We start from the raw sequence: 22119 nt of genomic DNA, 5'->3' as shown, positions 1-22119 counted from the left end.
GTTTTAAAACATGACAAAGAAGTGCCCTTTCCATGATCTTCTGATCTTCTTTAGAGTTTTCTAATGCATCTTCTTTTCTGACTCCAGATGTTCATAATGCTATTATCTTTACCTGCCTGGAATTCTTTGCTGTCCAAACTACATCCCTAACTCTTGATCTCACCTTTTCTACTTCTCTAGGTTTCATTTAAAGCATTTTTTTTTCGCAGAAGACTTGACCCAGATCTTAGACCTTTCCCCCACCAAATATTCCTTCAACAGAAGGAAGAAGAGATGAATAGATGGTCTTGGAGCTCCTCAGGATGCATAGTAGAACAGGATGAATGTTTTGGCAGAAACCCCACTTTATCTGTCTAATACTGGATATAAAATTATAAATGTTATGTGAAGCTTCCACTTCCAAATGTTCTATTATAATAACAACTTTCTCAAATTAGCATTTTTATATTGCTTTCTGTTGATGAATAATACCATACCCATGAGAAAGAACTTTACCCCAGATCTTATTCACACAAATAAGTACATCAATAGAGCTTTCTTCTTACAATAATAATAAACTACCCTTAGTTGTTTTCAACAATTTAATTAAATACAATTAACTCTAGTTTGTTTTGGCAACCTATTAATGTCACTATTGAATATAAATAGGCTCATGAAAAGAGTATAATAAATCCTTTACACTACTGTAAAATTACTCTGATGCTCAGCTTGCCAGAAATACTTAACAGCATTTTTGAAGTATGTTAATGAGACAGTAAAAAAGAGATAAAGTTTTATCAAGTAACTCATCAAGACTTCTATAAGGCTTTGACCTCTTCAGTAGAGAGCTCTTGGATATGTTGGATATGGTTCTTAAGAGACTCTTAAACAGTAATTGCAAATTTATCATCATCTTATAATATATTTAATCCATGCTTCTAACTGCATAGGCTATTATTTTATGTTAATTCGAATTCCCTGGAGTCTTAAAACATAAGAAATTGACCACTGGCACTTTATTTTGTGTTGCTGCTTTTACTAAGGCTCAAAATGTTAGACACCATGCTACTTAAGCAATCCTTAGTACATAAAGAAATCATTTTGCATTCAAAGTAGAAAATATGGGGTGCACATAATAATACACAAAAATGGTACCCTGGGATGAAAACTGTGGATGTTTAGGTACTAATGTGCAAATCAGTATACACCTGGGTTACTTCCTTTAGCAGTTGGGTCTTATGATAAAGAGGTGATGGATTATTGGAAGGACAACACTATAAATGGAAAAAGAAATAACTGAGGAAATATGGATAAATGGTATAAGATTTCACTTGACTAGTGGCTCTTTTAATAGGGTTTTAATACAATTATAACCCATTCTGAGAATCACAAAGAGCCAATGCTGGCTTTTAGACCATTTCTTGTTAATGAAATATTGGCCAGATGTTTTAATTAATTAACCAAACTTCCCTATTATTTGACATCATACAGACTCTACCAAACTTATGGATTAGAGCACCTTCTTCAGTAATTACCTATACAACCTGCTATTGAAAGGAAGTATACTGTGAGTATTAACCTGGTCATATTGACTTAGAACTAATGGCTAACCATTATGTATTCCAGAGTAGAGACTAGCTCTAAAATCCCTACCTTTTAACTGTTCTGAATACATGAATTTTATTATCAGAATTCTCAGATGTATTCATAAAGTGAGTCAAATAAGTCTGACTTATAAAATTTCTATATGCATCATCTTATAGAATAAAATATTATGGGTATACATGTCAGTATAAAGCAGTCCTTCTATACCATCTTTGCTGTGACATTCATATATTTACATAACAATATAGTGAGACGCTTTGTGCTGGACAAGTACTATATGGCAGATATAGAAAGGATACCTTCTCTATTCCTTACGTAAGTCAGCAAGGTGGAAATTTTATAAACAGGAATCCCCATTTCATGAGTGAGGCAGGGAGAATTATAATGTCTAGTCCACACTTGGAGCTAGTAGTGATAGACTTAGGATGAGAACTCCTGGTTTGATTAGGATACCAAGCTACTCCAATTCCTACCGCTTCTTTGGCCAAGGATCACAGGTGGCAAAAAGGGTAAGATCAGGTAAAAAGCCTGCAAGCAAGTCAGCTCTTTACCTCATTCCCAAAGATGTACACAGCTGCTACACAAATGGGGTGTAACTGTCTTGCTGCAGGTACCATCCTAAATATTTTACATGTCAATGCTTATTTATATCATTATTTTAAATGAATAATATAGCCCACCTTGATGGGGACTTCAATTACATATAAGAACAGCATAGCTCAAGAATGGACAACTGTCTCACCTCAAAATTAAACAAGTAAGTCCAGGTAGGAAACTGCACAGTATTTGACATTGTAGGTGCTGAATGATGATGGTTGTGGGGGTGGCTGTTGTGGTTGTTTTTGAAAGCATCCCTACCTCTTTTAACAACTCATGATTGGATCACAGTGCTTGGAAGGATTCAGAGATTGAATCTGGGTGAAAATACAAAGAGTGTCATAATTGATTAGCAATCATATATGCAATGTATAGTTATAGGAAGAGTTGACTATGTTTCAAGAATTTGCCACCACTGGCCATGGGGATATTTTCAAACAAACAAAAGGATTTGTTTTGATGGTGAGAGGAATTTGAAAGGAAACTTCAGGTCTGATTATGTAAGCGATTTCTACCAAATATGTTATTGAGTTATGAATCTGGCAAGTTTTATTTGAAAGATAGCAAATTCTATATTTTAGCAAAAAGATACTGCTGCAAATGATCAAACCACTTACCAGAAAGGTCAGCCCACTTTACAATATTCTAGATAATTTATAAAGTCTCAACATGATAAATGCCAAAAAATCTTATCAAAAAGTTAAACTGCAGTTAGGTGGAATTCTTCTCCACTGTGAATGATTTATAACTTCATTTTAAGTAAAACAGAAAATCTACACTAAGACTGAGTCTAATAAATGTAGATTCATCTTATGCTTCTTCTTCCTCCCCTGGAGCACAAGAAAAGGGCCTCCAGAGTCTAAAAATCAAAACAAAACATTATAAGACCATAGCCCTATAAAAAAATACTTGAAAATGAGGTCCTGTTAATGCAACAAGCAAAGAAAGCATGCTTTCAGTCAGGCCTGTATGCAAAGAAATATAAACACTAAAGTTCTATTGAGCACAGGAAATTAAAATTATAGCATGATGTAGCCAAGCCTAAGACACAGAGCCTATTAATACAGCACAATGCCCCACAACATAGAAATTTATTTTGTAATTATATTAAACCAAGACCAACTTGCTGATATTCCTAAAAGTAGTACTTGGTTGTGATGGAAAGAGCACCTGAGTGAAAGACAAGATACAACCTAAGTTTCCCTCTCAGCTTTTAATTATTATCCATACGTTGGGGCTTCCCTGGTGGCTCAACTGGTAAAGAATCTGTCTGCAATGCAGGAGGCCTGGGTTCGATCCCTGGGTTGGGAAGATCCCCTGTAGGAGGGCATGGTAACCCATTCCAGTATTCTTGCCTGGAGAATCCTAGTGGACAGAGGAGCCTGGCAGGCTACAGTCTATGGGGTTGCAAAGAGTTGGACATGACTGAGCGATTAAGCACAGCACAGAACAACGGGCCAGATGGGGCTTTCCTGGGTTGGGAAGATCCCCTGGAAGAGGGCATGGCAACCCATTCCAGTATTCTTTCCTGGAGAATCCCCATGGACAGAGGAGCCTGGCAGGCTACAGTCTATGGGGTCGCAAAGAGCTGGAAACGACTGAGCGATTAAGCACAGCACATGGGCCAGACACCCAGTCAGGGATCCCCAGGCTGCTCAGTTCCCTACCTACACAGAACTGGTGATCCAGTCAGGAAAGGCAGCATTGAACCAGTGATTATAGTAAAGAGGCATTGCTATAGCTACTGAGGAAGTGTAGTTTTCTGAACCTAGTAGGCAGTTCATAAACATTTGTTGAATAACACATTAAATTTGTTGTCCATTAAAAATAAAATTATTATCCTTAGGTTTTGATGTAAGAGATATGTAGTTTACTCTAAAGTAACAACCAGACTTTAAAAATCAGCAGAAGTAGCATATTTTGGCTTGTATTATTAAATGACCTGCTTTCCACAGAGACTCAAACTGTGGATGCTGGGGATTCTTTCTTCCATTTTAACTAGCTGTTCATCTGTGATCATCAGTGGACATTGCTAAGGCAACCTTTAGATTACAAAACAGTATGCAATGGCACCCCACTCCAGTACTCTTGCCTCGAAAATCCCATGGACAGAGGAGCCTGGTAGGCTGCAGTCCATGGGGTCGCTAGGAGTTGGACACGACTGAGCGACTTCACTTTCACTTTTCACTTTCATGCATTGGAGAAGGAAATGGCAACCCACTCCAGTGTTCTTGCCTGGAGAATCCCAGGGACAGGGGAGCCTGGTGGGCTGCTGTCTATGGGTCGCACAGAGTTGGACACGACTGAAGCGACTTAGCAGCAGCAGCAGCAACAACAACAAAATCTTGCTTTCCCTTTATCTGCAATAATATGAAGTTCTCCAACTAGTTTAGGGCCTATAGACACTTAGGTCGCAGTCCTACCTTATCCCCCTTACCTTCCACTAAGACTTTACTTGTTCTGTTTCCTCTGGTTCAGTATGGTACCCTTGATCTTTCCCACTAGCTGACTTCCTACCCAACATTCAAAGCCAACACAAAATCCAGCTTTCTATGAGGGCTTCTCAAATCCTCTCTGTTCAGAATGAAGTGCTTCATGCTTTATGATCAAGCACCTGATTGACTAGAGCTCCTATGACAAGCAGCTTGTATCCCTGACATAGAATAAGAGAATGGGGAAAGTAATCAAAAATTTCTGGATTAAATAAAAAGAAAGTTCTGCAAATATTAGAAGCTGACAGAATGACTGAAGATCCATTATCTTAAACCATCATTACTAGACATGTGTGGCTATTTATATTTGCTTTAATCACACTTTGGATCTTTTTATTTTTTATGAATTGTTTCATGGCATGTATTTTTGGATAGGAGAGGGATTCTAAAGATGGTCAATGAACCAGCAGGGACGGTCAAAGACTCTCAACTTGCTTGTGTCAATCAATTAGTATGTGGTCCAGAGAAGGATTGAAAAAGATTCTGAAATCACATCTAGGCTCTGTGGGAACAATCACTGTGATTGATTCCTTTGGTCTGTGATAGATAGAGGGTTGGAGATTGGCAGCGTGTATGCCATAAATCTGCTTTTTCTTCTAAACAATCCTGGGAGTAACTGTCAAAAATGCTGCCCTATAAATGTTCACCCAGTGACCTACTTTCTCAAACACATGTCCAGTACATGGCATCTTGCATTTTCATCAGATAAAAAGTGTAAGAAGCTACAAAAACAATTCAACTTAATAAGACCTCATCTGGGAAGCTTCCAAGTACTCTCTTCTCCTGTCTTATATCTTATCATTTTATCTCAGAAAAAAAATGGTTTTATTATTTTATTTTTTGCTTTGTCATATAGTTTTTAATTCAGAGTTCCAGTAGGTCTGACCTCTAGATACAGTTTCTTCAAAGAACAGTGGTGTTCAAATTTTCCTAATCCCAACACCCTGAGGAGGTGCAATATCCAGTTTCTACCTGTTTCCACTTCCAGTGGGAAAATACTTGGGTAATAAATACTTGGAAAGATGCATTTATGAATCACTCATTATTTTGGTAAAATAAGATGAACCTATTAATATGCTAGTATATTATGAAACAATGCCTTACAGACATAAAAATAACTCAAAAAATGTTTCTTCTCTTGAGAATTTATGTCGCGTAGGTTCACAGGCAATATACAAAATGTCACTAGACTAGTGTCACCATACAAATAAGTTTTGAGAGTGATATAAACACATGTTTTACAATAAGCATATCAATGAATCATTTCTAACCACAACCAAAGAATGTTTCAAAGTCTAATCCTTAGCAAATTTAAAACCCCAAGTATGCAAATATGCATTATTATAGACTATAGGGTTAATGAAACAACCCACAGCAAACTTAATTGATAATGATGAAACTGAAGCAACACTAATTTATAATTAAAAAGCAAGGACCACAGCAATGGAAAATCACTAACAACTCAAACAACGCTCAAGATCCAGTGATAACAAATTATCCTTCCCCAAATTGCATGAGTTCTAATTATTTGCATGCAGGTACTTTGCAATGTTTCCCAGAGGCAGCAGCCAGTTTTCTTAGCAGAATACTGAATTAAGGAAGCTCAGTAAACCTTAGTTACATGTCATTTGTGTAGAATGATAACTCAGCCAGTATATTAATAAGTAGCCTGTGTTCATATACAAAATGAATGTACATAAAATCTTAAATCATTTGCTCAAAAGAACAACAACAACAAAAAAAACACCTTGGGTTTCAAGATAAATTTATAATCCGCTAGTGGACTGCAGACTAGATTTTGAGAACTTTAATAAATAAAGGGTTTTACATAGGCATCATTATGCTGTCCGATGCTTCCCTTTGTTTTATTACATTTACAGATTACTCTTTCTGCTTAGCCTTAATCTGAAGTTAAGTTAATTGACTTTTAGCTAAGATTCAAATGAGACCTCTGCTTAGGCCACTAGCCTCATAATGCAAATGCTCTCTGTTCATCAGACCCCCTAGTGATAGTAGTTCACTGCATATAAAAGGCTCAGAGACACACAGCATTTTAACATGTTGAATTTAACTCAAAATAGGACTCATCCACGGGCATAATTTTAAAGCAGGCCGAAACAAAACAGATCTGCATTGAGATTCCCCTTTTGGCCCTACTGCCTTCGCCTCGCTCCACTGTGCTCGCATAAATTCATTAGGAATCATAAAATGTTGGAGCCGGAGATAATCTTGTCTGAGGTCACCCACTGACAGCTTGCTAGTGGGATATAGCCCTGAGTTAAGTTTTGTTTGGCCCACTTGACATTTAAAAGATAAAGAACTTAACACATAAAATTCTAGGTTTCTGACTTGCCTTGAAATACCGGATGATCGGGTCACATTGAGCCCATCTCAGGTGTGGCGAAGTCTGTGCTATGCCCTCTAGATGTGCATATGCTCTTAAGCTGCCACAGTTCTCAGCATTCTGTAATATCTGGCCTCCAGGCTGATCCAATTATTTTTGTTAACTACCTGGTCTGTGAAGCTATTTGCCTTCTCCATCTATGAAATCATCCAGAAAGTTTTCAAATAGCTTTAGCAGAAGGTTTTTTTAATATACAAAGGTGATTTTGTACTGCTTCTTGCTCTATCAAATGGATAAAGGCAATGAATCAGTTCCTTGGGCCGCTTAAAGCTTCCTTATTTGGCAGGATATACTTTACTATTTGTGGAATGCATGGATCGTCTCCTCGGAGTTGCTAGGAGCAATATTAAAACGGTTGATTCCTTCCAACCTTCTAATCTGGAGCCTTGCAATTGATAACAGAAGTGAGATGCTGAAAGCTCCAGTGTCCTACTCCTACTCTGGCTCTTTCTTCAACACCATTAGGTATAAGAGAAGGTGTAAAGTGGTGCTTTCCCACCAATATGTGCACTTTTTTAAAGGATATAAAACTCTTGCCTAGTTGCTCAGCAAATATTGATCAAATACCTACATAGTATTTAATCCAGGGATAGGATGAACTGCTGGCCTGCTGTCAATTTCAGGAGCATTGAAATCCTTCCCCCCCCAACCACCACCATCGCCACCACCCCCACTCCACCACCCCCCCCCCACCCTGCATTGTGCGGTAATTCATCTAAATCTGGAAGCTGACATTTATTCACTTCAAAGCATGTGACTCAGGAGGTCCATTCTTCACCCACACAAGTGGGAAATCAGAAAACCCCTTTAGATATACACAGACTCAGCTTGTATTTAGTCTTAGGTATAAAGGAGGTACATCTACAAGTGAAGGCCTACTAAGCGCAGGGTAATGGTAAACACAAGTAACTCCATCAACAGAAGATGGCCTTTGCTGAGGATGTAGAAAGTCTTCCTCCCTTTTAGACTGAGGGAAAGCTTGATTGGATTCCTGCCCTGCAAGGAGAAAGGGTATGCTTAACGAGTAGGCAGATCACTCTGATGTCTATCTATCTTCTGAGAGAAAGGTGCTGTGATATATCATTTTTCTTTTCTTTCTCTGGACATTTATTATATAAATTCGGGGAAAGAGAAAGAAATAGCGGGCCAAGAAGATTCCCTAAATACTTTGAGGATATTATCTTTGGGAATCCAATTAGTTTATATAAATTGTTAGCAAAATAACTCTTCTTCTTCTATTTATCCCAAATAAATGATAAACTGCTGGTCTGGTGCTATTTTTTTCCTTCTGCAAAGATAAAGTGAATATTTTTTTCTTGATATCAGAAGATTTGAAAGCAAAAGTCATTTTCCTATTTACTAAGTGAAGTTTCCTTTTCAGACCCTCAAGAGCACACCTATAATATTTTCTAATCTATAGGAAAAAATAAAAACTCATGCTGTGACTGAAAACCTTAAGGATTTGACTTTTCACTACATCTTTAAGTATGTTCTTTGGACCATTTTGATTAACGTACTATAATATCAGTGTTAGTCACTCAATCGTGTCTGACTCTTTGTGACTCCATGGACTGGTAGCACATCAGGCCCCTCTGTTCATGGAATTCTCCAGGCAAGAATACTGGAGTGGGTAGCCATTCCCTTCTCAAGGGATAGACCCAGGAATCGAACCTTGGTCCTGCATTGCAGGCAGATTCTTTACCATCTGAGCCATGGCTTTTGATTAATGTCAAATATTGAATAGAGTCAAATATCTACCCAAAGATACTGCACAGATATACGCACACACACATGCATATGTTACAGTGACAATTTAGTGTTTATACCACTCTCCATTACAAACACACATATAGACACAGATGTACCCAGCCACATACACACAAACACTCACACATAAGTAGGAAAAAATGAAGGAGTGTTTGATTCCACCAGAACAGTCATTCCTTCTTCTTTAATAATCTAACATATATTTTCTGAGTACCTACTATATGCCAGGTTCCTTACTAGAAATGAAAGATAAAAAGATGAATGTTACATGATTCCGGGATTATCTAGGCCTATGCGTCTCAATGCATGTGATATGACTAGGCACTGTAGGTGTTTTCCAAATTAAAAAAAAAAAAAATTTTGGAAAATTTTAAACACAATCAGGACTCCCATCTGCAAACCTTTTCAGAACTTTCATACACTCACACACACTGCAAATCTCCAAGAGAAAGACACATCGTACAGTGAGTGTTTCCTCAGCAGTTAATAGTTTTTCTCCAAAGAGCATCTTGAGGGGACAGTGTTTTTGAATTGGGAAATGCTAATCTGAATATTTTATTGGATTAAGGCTCTTAGAAGGAAAAGGGCCTAATGATACTTTTGCAACCTACATTTGCTTCTTTTTCCTTAAACTGGGAAGGAACATGGATGCATTTTTAAATTAATCATTGAATTCTCTATAGCTAAGATTTTAAGCTTTTCATTAAAGATCATTACATACCCATCCTAGAAATGAATTTGAAAATTTTTCAAAATTAAAGGAAATAAAAAGCCACGTCAATCCAATCCTCCCATCAGGTTTAACTAACAGTGTATAAGGAATGTTTTTATCTTTTCTGATATTTTTTATGCATGTACAAATAAATATTTTCTCCAAACTATTTTGCTCCTATGGACAGAGGAGCCTGGCAGGCTATGGTCCATGGGGTTACAAAGAGTCAGACATGACTGAGGTGACTAAGCATGCACGCACATCCTTTTTGATAGAGATGGAAACTTCCTTTAATTTTTTGCCATCAAAATTACTGTTTCAGTGACTAAACCTTAAACATACATCTTTTTAAACGTGTCCAATCATTTTCTTAGTATAAGCATCTAGAAATGGAATTGTGTCAGGACTTTCACATTTTACATTTTGGAAAACACTGCAGATTGTTGTTGTTGTTTTAATGATGTACCAATTTTTATACCCAAGCTTTGAATTTTTACACAGAGTTCAAAATTAGAAGATTTGAAAAAGCAATTTTCATTTTAAATGAACTTTAAAGAGATGAACAACTAAGACTACTATTCATTAATGCCAGTTCTAAATATCTGTTTGCACTGTTGTATAAAACTGAGGCCATAGGCGGTCATAAGTAACAGTACTTAGACTGCATTGTAGTAATTCTTTTATAAATTCACAGGGATGTCAGAAAATTTTTATTTGCATCTTTACCTGATTTTGATTTTGAAAAGAAAGTGTGAAAGTGAAAGTTTTAGTCACTCAGTCATGTCCGACTCTTTGCGACCCCATGGACTATATATTACCTGTTAGGCTCCTCTGTCCATGGAATTCTCCAAGCAAGAATACTGGAGTAGGAAGCCATTCCCTCCTCCAGGGAATCTTCCTGACCCAGGGATTGAACCCGGGTCTCCTGCATTGCAGGTGGATTCTTTATCATCTGAGCCACCATCAAATGCTCATGCCTGCACTTTGACTCTAGGATGAGGTCAATATCATCAATCACATGATCGACGGATTATCACCAGCACCAGTTACACCAAATAACAACCTGTCTGCTCCAATCCTTAGGCCAATTCACTACACTTAGCAATCTAGAATTGGTACACATTCTAAAAATTCAATATACAACCACTCTTGTTTTCACTATTTCTTTTATACTACAATTGTAAAACAACCCTTTATTGTAAGGAAACTTGGTATTCTAATACATATTCCCTGAGCAGCTTTCAATAAAGTAATATATAACAGTAAGGGAAAAATAAGTATAAGGTATACAAGGATGCTTTCCAATCTTCACAAAAACACTCACTTTAAAATGGATGGTGATGTTCACTATGTAATAATTAAGTCACAAATACCTCTAAGTACAGTTTGCTTTATAAAGCTTTAAATCAAACCAAGTATAAGTTACACAGACAATTCTATTCAGTGTCATCTTTTTATACTTCCATACACCCTTGTCAATAAAATAGCAGTGACGAGAGAATAAATGATTCATAAGGCATTTACAACTTCTTGTCTCATGTAATTTATCTTTATAATTTTAAATTGCTAAAGAATCCCAAAGATCTTTTCTCACTAAAGTATTGTGAAATCATCCATATTTTATTAAGTTTCAAGGACAACCCCTCACACCCATACACATGTACTCTCACCCTTGAAATTAAGTAACCATTAAAATTGCTGTCATAATCTTATACCCATAAGGGGAAAAAATAATCCTGTATAAGAAAGTTACGTTTAGCAAACCACTCATCTTTTTTTACCTGTCACATAATAACTGGTGATTATAAAGAGTTGAAGCTGTCTATTTTAACTTCTGGGAACAATGGAATACCACTCTGAGTTTTCATTGTTCAGTCTGCCTTTTTTAAATTAAATGTCCTTCTTCTAGCTTTACTGTACATATTTTTTAAAAAGGCATGAGTATTCTTCAAGTTATTACACTAATTTCCTACATCATTCCCAAAATAAAAAAACTTGATTTAGCCAAATATTAAATTATTGATATTACCAATCTGTTAATCTATAGCACATTTTACTTATTTGTGTAATTTTAAAATTCACTTTCATTTGATTGACTGTTTTAATCTTCCTTAACTAGTGAGTCACTGAAAACAAATGGTGCATTCCTAATACTATAAATATGAAAAATAGGAAGCACTTTGGGAATGCAGGGGAATACATTAAACTCAGTCCGTTTTCTAGTTAACATATTCTCATTCTGTTTGTGTAGAAACAGCATTGAAAAGACAGATCACAAATTCACAACCTCACAGAAACAAGGTCCTAATACTATGTGCTGACAGCAGAAATTGGCCCAAATCTCTAACCATTTCCCTAAAGGACTCCAGCTGGCTGGTGCCATCCAGGTACGGCATAGTTTGAATGAGGGGAACATCCAGTTTCACTCATCTGTCAGTGGAGTGGATTATTTCTTGAGAGGCTGAGATTGGCTGCTTGGGATCAGAGCACTATCCATCTTACAGTGTAGGGGATGATGGTGAAGCTGCCTATAAGAGCCTGGAGAGAGGGGGCCCAGACATTCTTAAACAGGTGAGGAGGCAACTGTAAAGCCTTCACTCCATCCAGGGCTGTGAGTGAAAGATGTGTCATTTTTCACATTTCCCAGACACTTGATATGCACATGGTGTCTGCCAGCTCCTACTTTATGAAAGAGGCGATTTTTCAAGCTTAGGCAAATGTGGCAAAGCTCAGGGTCTGCTGGTGTCTCATTTTTTCTCATCATGTCACTTGTTTTAACCGATTTGAGAAAATGAGATTATGTTTTTCCTTTTTGCTCATTTATCCAGCTATTTATTTATTTATTTGCTCATTGAAGGAGGGAATTGTCACAGATAACTGGCCCTGATTTCTCTCTTGTTTTCATACACATTTCATTAGTGTCCCTGAAGATTTAAGACCCATGAAGGGAAACATCACAACTCTCATCACAGGAAGCATACATTTTCCCTTAAAATCAAGACCGAAGATTGCATTAAAGGAGATTGTATTTCTCACTGAAATAATGTAGAATATTGCTGTGTCCAAGATCTATGACTTTAATCTTTGCAGCTATTGTTGAAAACCCAAGAAAGTTGAATAAACCTAATACATAGAAACATTGGACTTTAGTTTAATATTATTTTCATCTTTCTGCATCTAGAAGAGAGTATTTATAGTTTCTTCATTTCATCAATGAATCTGAAATAGGTCTCAAATGTATAAGTACTTGGGATTGAAATTGGCTTCAGTGCTGCAGTTTCTTGGAGTATTCGAGGTACAGATGAACCATGAACTGATGATAATAAGCAATTACTAAGAGTAAACAATGAAAAAAAAATACTGAGTTTAATTGCAGAGAGAACCTATGATGTGTTTCCAGGTTTAAAATTATTGTATTTTGATAACAAGCTCCACAAAGACATAACATTACTTGTTACATAGCCACAACCCTTCACTCCCAAAAAATCTAATATATTAATCAATTAATTGAGAGACAGTCTATGTGAAAACTCATTGCAAACTGTGCCATATTTCTTGACTGTATGCATAGGGCACAAAATAAGACAGGTGGAATTTGGAAGTATATTCTAGCCAGGTATCACATAGTTAAAACTAACAGCAAGAGTAAAAGCAATATTGTTACCAGTAAGGATAATGAGCTGTGTGAACAGCAAGATGTCACTAATTCAACATCTATGACATGCACATTTGTAGTGTATGAAGTGGTGAAAATGTGTTAGTTGCTCAGTCTTGTCTGACTCTTTGTGACCTCACTGACCGCAGCCCGCCAGGCCCTCTGCCCATGAAATTCTCCAGGCGAGAATACTGGAATGGGTACCCATTCTCTTCTCCAGGGTATCTTCCCCACTCATGAGTCCAACCCTGGTCTCCTACATTGCAGGTGGATTCTTTACCATCTGAGCCACCAGGGAAACCCCAGGATGTCAGTAATCCCTGATATTTCTGAAGAGTTTTACAGTTTATAAACTACTTTTCTGAAGATTAGTTTATTTACACTCCCCACAATACCCCTAAATGAGAAATTGGGCCCAGAGAAGAAAAGTGACTTGCCCAGGGTCATATCACTAATGTTCAGTGACAGATGCAAAGACTCAGACATGACTGAGAGCACTGTGAGCACTTACACACACGCGTGCACACACACGCACATGCACGCGTACTGATGGTCTGGCCTGAGTTCTGTCATCCCCACAAGCCACCCCTCACCAGTTCTGCCATAGACACCTTTCAGAATGCACTTCAAATGAGTCCGTTTATTGACATAACTGGAAAGTTTTCTTGAATTATATGAAGGTTCTCATAAAGCTTCAAAAAGGCTACATGGCAAGATTGTTCTCTGCACTTTGAGGCATTATTTCCTCTTTGGGAAACAGGCTCTGGAGATGAAATCAGACTGAAGTCTCCAATGACAGATATTAGCTGTATGAACTTAAGTCACCCAGACCCTCAGAACTTCAGTCGCCTGAGCAACACGGTGGGGAATCACACCTACCTGAATAAGAATTAAGCCAAGCAACGTGAATTAACCTTCAGATCCTGTCTAAAACACTCACATTAACTGTTTCTGTTATGCATGCTTATCGTTAAGTATTATCATGACTAGAAATTTCTCACGTTATTTGTATGACTATGTAACAACTCAAAGACGTTTTTTTGCCAGAACAGATTGGCCATCTACTGATTGGAGGTAAACTGGGGATTCCAAGACCCACGTTTGTTTTTGCTCCAACTCCGCACTGATGCCTCGGACTCTGGCAGTGATAGATCCAGTCTCAGAATACACGCGGAGCAGAAATACCAGCGCGCAGCATCCGCAAAGCCGTTTCCATACCCACCTGCAGGGGCACCAACGCCCCCTCGCCATTCCTCCCAGACCCAGGGAGTGGAGAAAGGGCAACTGGAGCCCAGAGGCAACCCTGGGCCTCTGCCCCAAGCTAAGGCCCCGCCAAACCCCTGCTCTCGGGGCGGCCCAAGTTGCAGCATTCAGCTGGCTGGTGCGCTCGCCCGCAGCCGGCACGGGAGAACCTGGGCGGCAGCAGCGCTCTTTCGATCCCGCCCCCAGCCAGGAAGCAGAGCCCAGGAAAGCAGCAAGCAGCGCCCTGGGAGGCGTTGCTGGAAGAGAGTGTCGAAGAGCCCAGGATGGGTGCCCAGGCCGGCTGCGAGGCAGGGAAAGGCAAAGGCATAGACGCTGGACCACGCAGCTGCAGGAAGCCGGGCGGATGGGAGAAAGCCAGAGAGGGGATTTGGAAGGAAAGGAGTGTGTGTGGAAAGCTGGCAGCGCTAGAGAACTAAGGATCCGGAGCTTGAGCGCGCAACTGGTCCCCAGAGCCCGGACCTGGCTATCGGATGGGGGGTGGGGGAGGGGAAGGGGTGCGCTGAAGGTGGAGGAATAAGTGCAAGGGCTGAAGCTAAGCAGAAAATGGAAGGCAACCTTTCCGAGAACCAGGATGGGTGAGGACAGTCGAGCTGAGGGAATAGTAATGAGAAAGCTGGAGCGGCAAAGGAGAGAAAAATACAGATTGAAGAGTGAGACCATGGAAGGGTGAGAAATATACTCTGCAAAGAAAAACGAAGAAAGTAAAATGCATCTGCAACTTAAAATTCGATGGGGCGGGGCAGTGGGGGGGGGTGGGGAGTCACGCTAGAGAGAACTTGTCCCCGATACTGCCAAAAGAGATAGGAAAAAAAAAAAAAAAAGGCACCAAGCATACCGGAAGAACAGAAAGTGAAGGAGGGGAGAAAAGAGAGGAGACAAACCAGACAAGAAATAGTAAGTTGCTGTTTAATTTCTTTTTCGTTGACAAACTACTTCCAAAGTTAATTTTGGCACTAACATGCGCACAAAATCCTTAGCCACATACACACCAAAATTATGGTATCTATGCTTCAGACAAATGCAGCCCAGGACCATGGACACACTTTCTCGATTGCAAATATTGTATTTTGGCTCTTTAAAAATTTTTCAAGTCTTGAAAGTTATCCCACTTTTTGCAGAATATTTCACTATTGGCCAAGGTATCCACAAACAAAAGACTTCTACTTTATGCACCAAGGGATGGTGGGACTCCTAGACAGAATCACATTTTCTAAACATTTATTGGAAATACATCCATGGCATTTTAGTATCCCCCACACTCCCCGTAGCATCCAGCCAACAGTAAGTCTTGGAATTCCGAGGCAAGCTGCCCACACTGTAGCACTTTCTGTCACTTGCCTTCAACCATCTGTTAGAAGACCACAGTGAGGCTGGAGACTGGAGGCTACTGTGGAGCCAGCCTCCGACTTACCTGGTCGGTGCAGGTGATGCTGCTGGAAAGTGTGCTGAAGGGATCCATGGCAGAGCAGCACCGCGCAAGCACTTATCCACAAATACAGGACCCAGGACATCGCAGAGACCATTGCCATTCTCTAAAGAGAACATTAGAAAGGAAGAATTACCCCCGGCTTTGAGCCCCCAGCTCTGTCAGTCCCACTGATGAAAGAAGGGGGGTCTCAGACGTCATGTCCCTTTGCTACTTTGCTGGCTATAATTAATGACCTGGCAGAGGTCATGGCATGAAGTGGGATTGAGAGAAATCACTCTCCACGAGATCATGAATCCATTTTTGAAATTCTGCAAAACCAAACTCTTAGGATAGCTGAAATACAGAAATAAAGTTTTTGACTGTTAGGCAGTTTGAAACACTATACCCTGACTAAATATCCTGTTTTACACAATTATCTTTAAGCTATAGTTATTCCAGGCATTGAAAGGCTGCATGCTCCTGTTCATTCTAACTTCATTGCAAGTCTGACATAAGCCTGGAAGGAAAGAGTGGATTCTTTTTTTTTTTTAATTCTACAGTCATGAATTTTTAATTCCAGTGCTGTCTTCTAAACTAAGAAATCATTTCTCAGAGGCATGTTGTAATCTCCTGAAAGAACTGGTGTTTGGGGCTGGACTTAAAATCAGAAGGATTTGTCTTCAGCCAAATGAGTTTCAGATACAAGATCTAAGATCTATGCATCTCTCCTAAAGCAAACCATAATTTACAATATTGCTTTGCCTCCTAAGATCTTATTGTGGCATTTGTTGAGTGTTGATGAATATGCATATACAGGTGGTGTATGTATTTATGGACGAACATCCACCTTTTCTCAGGCGCTGAAACTTTGACAGTCTTCTCAGCACCTATGAGAATCTTAGGAGGTACAAAAGCTCAACCGCGCTACATATTGTCCAATTTCTCAAACAACACCTTATGCTGCGTTTCATATTTGCCAAATTAATCAAACTTGAAGCATCGTCCTTATTCAGCCAGTGATACGGAAGCATTTTCTATATAAGAATCCAGTTAAGTGTATGCTTTTCTCTTAGAGCTTTGGACCCAAGATTGTTTCTTTCTGTTTTTCATCTTTCCATTGTCAAATCATATACTTCAAGTATTTAAACTCTACATTTAAAACCTCCTAGTGACCTCCCAGTGTGGCTTCTTTATTCATGAAAATTGGCCCTCTTTCAAAAGCTGTGATGTTCAGCAAGCAAACTATATACATTATACCTGTGTGTGTGTGTGTGTGTGTATACAGACATAATACAAGATAATTTGTGGGTTTTAGGAGAGAGAGACTTAGCCTTTAAGAAGGGTTTTTAAATTATAATAGACAAATGGTGACAACCATAATTAAGTGCAAAGTAGGAAAACATTAGGTTCAACAGCGTGATGCCTTTCATGCCCTGGTCTGTGATTCACATGGACCATTCACTTTATAATTAGTTTCACAGCCCACTGTTTACTTTTGTGTACAACAGATTTAGCCTCATTGTCTTCAGAACTATCAGTGTACCATAGATGCATTCTCTTCAGATAAGAGCAACACCCCTCCTATGAATTCTGAAATGAATGCATCTGGGTGCCTGCAAATTATAGAAAGACAAAATAGAGCGGATGGTGGCATGCAATGACTGTGAATTTCAGTTAAAATGTACTAGGAATTCATCTAAACTTGAAAAAAACCCTACCAGGATAAAAACTTAACAGTTTTTCAATGACTGCTTTCTCTTCTTCACCCATATAAATCTTAGTACTCAAAATTGCTGTGGTTTGACGTTTGCAATATTTTCCTTCTTTTTATTTTATTTTTTTCATTTAACTTTCTTTAATTCTTAACATTACTTCCAAGGCTCCTGCAAATAGCTCTCTTTGCTAACTCTCTTAGCAAGAGGTGATCTCTATGTTAATAAGTGTTTCCCCCAAAAATAATGCATTCAGCTTTACATAGGTCTCTAGACCTGACTAAATAGATTTCAAATCTGCTTTCTGAATCTTAAATCCTTAAAGAGGCTTCTTACCTGAAAAATCCAGCCAAGAGCAGAGTACTCTATTAGTGTTCATTGGAAAGCTCTAACACTTTCTAAAATCCATCTGTGCCACAATTGAAGATTTTTTTAAAAAGAGCTTCCCAATAATCTTCTTTATCAGGATTAAAAATGTATATATGTTTTTCTCTTCCGATGCTACTTCCACAGTAAAGAAGACATTGGGTTCATTCAGACTGTATTGTCAGAAAAGGAACCAAGGTTTGAGGGCTGGAAACCTTGTCATTTTCACCTTTAAATCATCTCCTGGCGTCACCTCTGCCAGACGAGACCTTTGAAATGATGGTGAGATAATGTGCAGTTTCCTGATGAGAATCAGTTTAAGTTAATGACGGACCATCCCCACTCCAGAGCATTCAGGGCAGAGTAAGGCAGCAAAATGTAGGAGCAGGGCTGCTATACGGCGCTGTAAGTAGCAAGTCTCTTTCAATACATCCCTCCTCTGTAAAGTATCACATGTCTTAAAGTGACATTACCCTCTATTACAGCTACAGTGAATTGTAATACCTGCCCACTAACTATTGAACAACTCAAGCAGCACTTTAACACTGTATTGCCCAGTACTTTCTCTTAGAGATTTTACTGATACTGTTCATTTACCAAAAGAAGAAAGAGGGAAGGATAAACAAAAGAAAAAAGCATTCTGCAAAATACTGATAGTGTTAATGGGTGTTAGATTTCTAACGGCAAATGGGAAAGTGAAAAATGTAAGCCATTTCTTACCTCTTAAGGTTCTTTTAACCAGTAAGTTAACCTGAAATATTGTTGAGTTTATACAAATTTAAGTCTGTCAATTATTTCAGCAGCTAAATGTGGGAACGTGATCTAGCTAGACTACAGTATAGATGTTTATAGGAGTAAGCCTAAAACAAACCTTCTGAGTTTTTTTTTTTAACATGTTGAATACATAGAAATATATCATTTTCAGCATCGAAGAGTGGGTTTTGACAAAGAAATATGCTCAGGACATTTTATAAAAATTTCCTTCAAATAATATGCTGGGGTGGGAAGAGGAAACACTCAGAAGTTCAGCATTTTGTTTCCAGTGCTAGGGTTTAGACACTTTCTTCTTTGGAAATATAAATATGATGGTACCTATGAAGTGACCTAGTTTTCACTTAAAGATTACATTGACAATGATTCACTCAAATAAGTCAATCAGTTATCCACTTATAAAGCACCTACTATGTGTTAGGTGCTTGGGGACAAGTGGGAAAGTAACACTGATGTGACTGCCACTGTCATACATCATACTGTCTAGTCTTTCTTGCTTTCTTTTTTATTTTCAAAATTAAGGTAGTTCTTATAATATTCTGGCTTCAACAACCTCTTCAAGTGCCTCCGAGTACTCTCTGGGCTTTCACAGTCATTATAAAGAAAGTTTGATGTTGCAGTGCATCTTCAGAAGCTATCCTTCTCTCTCTCCGTTTACACAGAGTGAGACACTGAGACACCCTTCAAACACATCAATCCTCATCCCTGGTCCTGCACAGAATAGCTCTTTGGACCCTAACAACTGTTTATTAAAGCTCATCATTAAACAAATTTCAAGATAACAGTAAATACAAACCTTAGAGTGAAAATAAGTTGAGTGCCAAAGTTCTAGGTGCGATTGTGTATTTCATTTCTATGCTTCATTATTGTTGAGTTGGTGAATATATATAGTAAGCTCACACCATTCAATCTCAAGACAAAAGTGATTAAAACTACAGTAGCAGTTGTTGTTTGGTCTCTAAATCATGTCTGACTCTTCTGCGACTCCTTGGATTGCAGCTCACCAAGTTCCTCTGTTCATGAAGTTTTCCAGGTAAGAATATAAGAATGGGTTGACATTTTCTTCTCTGGAGGATCTTCCTGACTCAGGGATCAGACCTGCATCTCCTGCCTTGGCAGGCAGATTCTTTATTGCTGAATCACCAGGGAAGCCCACAGTAGCAGTAGGTAAGGTGTATTTAAACTCTCACTATGTGCTGATGCTACTCCAAAGTATGTTGCTTATAAGGTGTAATTTAATCCTTTTTACCAACCCCATAAGATAAGTATCATTACTATTGTCTCATTTCATGAATGGGGAACCAGAGGGTGAATAGGGAGATTAAGAAACTTACTCAAGGTATTATAGCTGCTAAGTGATAGAGCAGACCCCAATGATCTGGGTCAAGAGCCCATCTTCTAAACACTAGGATTAAATATTTCATAGAAAAAAAAAACAAAAAACCTACCCTCCAAAATTAGCCATTATATTTTCTTATTTCTTTACAATTAATACAGTCTTTAAAAATTATTATATATTCCAGGCATTTGAAGTATAGACATATGAAAGACAGTCTTTACCTCATGGTTTTTTATTTTGTTTTTGCTATGCTAGTGTATGCCTGTCTGACTCTTTGCAGCCTTATGGACTGTGGCCCATGAGGCTCCTCTGTTCTTGGGATTCTCTAGGCAAGAATGCTAGAATGGGTTCCCATACCCTCCTCCATGGACTCTTCTCAACCCAGGGATCAAACCCACATCTCTTATGTCTCCTCCCTTGGCAGGCATGTTCTTCACCACTAGCGCCGCCTGGGAAGCCCTTGCTATGATAATGCATTAAAATTAGAAGGAAAGGGCTTCCCTTGTGGCTCCGCTGGTAAAGAATCTGCCTGCAATGCCAGAGACCTGGGTTCAATTCCTAGGTTGGGACGATCCCCTGGAGAAGGGAAAGACTACCCACTCCAGTATTCTGGCCTGGAGAATTCCAAGGGAGTCACAAAGAGTTGGACATGACTCAGCAACTTTTACTTTTCACATTTGCTAATAAAGGCTACCATTTTGAAGGCTGCACATTATATTTTTCATTTCTAGGGATTAAACTAAGGTTCAACATCATTTCTTTTCTATGATTTAGTTTAATAAACTTACATACTAATGGATTATGTTCAAGGCACTCAGATAGGCATTGTTAGAATTTTTTAAAAAGACTGGAATAATGACTTTCTCTTTCAGTCTTAAGTGGCTTCTATATTTGCATATGATGGAACAAGAATGTCAGACTAGCTCCATTTTCTTTTCTAAATACCCTGTCCATTGTATTGCTGCCAATGATCATTTTCCCTAATAATATAAGCATCAACAGATATTGACACTTAAGGCAATTTAGTCCATTCTCCCAACACAAAGCAAAGTTATTCTCATGCCTTTCAAAGAAGTTGAGCCTTTCCACCTTTGGCCATCACAGGACTTCATCACCTGATCACTTTCTTGTTGGGTGGGCCATAATGTTTTGGCCAATGAGGTGTCAACCAGACTAATGGTATCTCTTTGAGGCTGAAGGACTGTTGAAGCAACACTTTTCAGATCACTCTTTGCCTCTGGAACAGGGACTATCTTCCTGGATCCTTGAGAGACTGAAAAGAGCAGAGGTCCTCATCTTCACCTTGCCACTCACAACAGATGTAGATAGTAAATAAGAAATATTCTGTTCTTTAAGCAATTGAGATTTGGGGGCTATTTGTTACTGCAATATAACCTAGTCTGTCCTGACTGATATTTAACCTATATCAATCATGTATTACTTGAATTATGTTCCATTTACTTCCCTAAGCTATAGCAGAATTATATATCAGGCCCAGTTCATGTCTTCACAGAGCTCCATGGTATAGACACCCACTGGAGATTTTTGATCAGAGCAGTGTAAATCCAAAGCATTGATTATTGCAGCCAGTATCCCTTCAGATTCTCATAAGCCAGGAGTTATAAACTGAACATTCACATGCCCATGGCGAGGCTGGTTCAGTTATACAAGTATGATATTGCAAAAAGCAAAGGTCTACTGCACCACTGTTACAGCCCTTCCAGTTACAGGACTTTAAGATACTTACTCAGTGGGGCCAAACTCCTAAAAATATAATTTCAAATATAGTATCTATGTGTATGTACATCTGTTTATGTAAAAAAGAGAGAAAATCATATTCACTAGAACATGTCCCCATGGAAAAAGCCACATTTACTCAGAAGACTCAATGAAAATAATTGAGGGTAAAAGATAAAACTCAAAATGTTTACATAGCCAAGAATGTTTAGCATATTGCCCTGCATAATGAAAGGCATGGGGATAGAGGAATGGAGGATAGAGAAACCAGTAGGGCAGAAACCTGGAAAGGGGAAAAATGGTGGGGGTGGG

General features: G+C 38.6%; 2 protein-coding genes across 4 annotated transcripts in view; one reads left to right on the top strand and one right to left on the bottom strand.

Annotated features, from left to right (window-relative positions):
- FAM19A1 (family with sequence similarity 19 member A1, C-C motif chemokine like) overlaps positions 1-18409 on the bottom strand; it is a 506092-nt gene extending 487683 nt beyond the window's left edge. Inside the window, exons 1-2 of one of the 2 annotated variants that reach the window (XM_027523127.1) lie at positions 17931-18409; positions 15886-16006 (exon numbers count right to left, since the gene is read on the bottom strand). In XM_027523127.1, the coding sequence (XP_027378928.1) occupies positions 15886-16003 (118 nt within the window). In that variant the 5' untranslated portion in view covers positions 16004-16006; positions 17931-18409. The remainder of the gene's footprint in view (positions 1-15885; positions 16007-17930) is intronic. The other variant, XM_027523126.1, reaches the window with a different exon arrangement.
- Positions 14313-22119, top strand: part of LOC113880657 — a 56907-nt gene continuing 49100 nt past the window's right edge. The window contains exon 1 of one of the 2 annotated variants that reach the window (XM_027523125.1): positions 14313-15368. In XM_027523125.1, the coding sequence (XP_027378926.1) occupies positions 14338-14991 (654 nt within the window). In that variant the 5' untranslated portion in view covers positions 14313-14337 and the 3' untranslated portion in view covers positions 14992-15368. The remainder of the gene's footprint in view (positions 15369-22119) is intronic. The other variant, XR_003507787.1, reaches the window with a different exon arrangement.

Source organism: Bos indicus x Bos taurus, chromosome 22, assembly GCF_003369695.1.
Source record: "Bos indicus x Bos taurus breed Angus x Brahman F1 hybrid chromosome 22, Bos_hybrid_MaternalHap_v2.0, whole genome shotgun sequence".
In the NCBI taxonomy this organism is placed as follows: domain Eukaryota; kingdom Metazoa; phylum Chordata; class Mammalia; order Artiodactyla; family Bovidae; genus Bos; species Bos indicus x Bos taurus.
The sequence above is the reverse complement of the archived record's forward strand: the minus strand, read 5'-3'. Positions and strand labels throughout refer to the sequence as shown.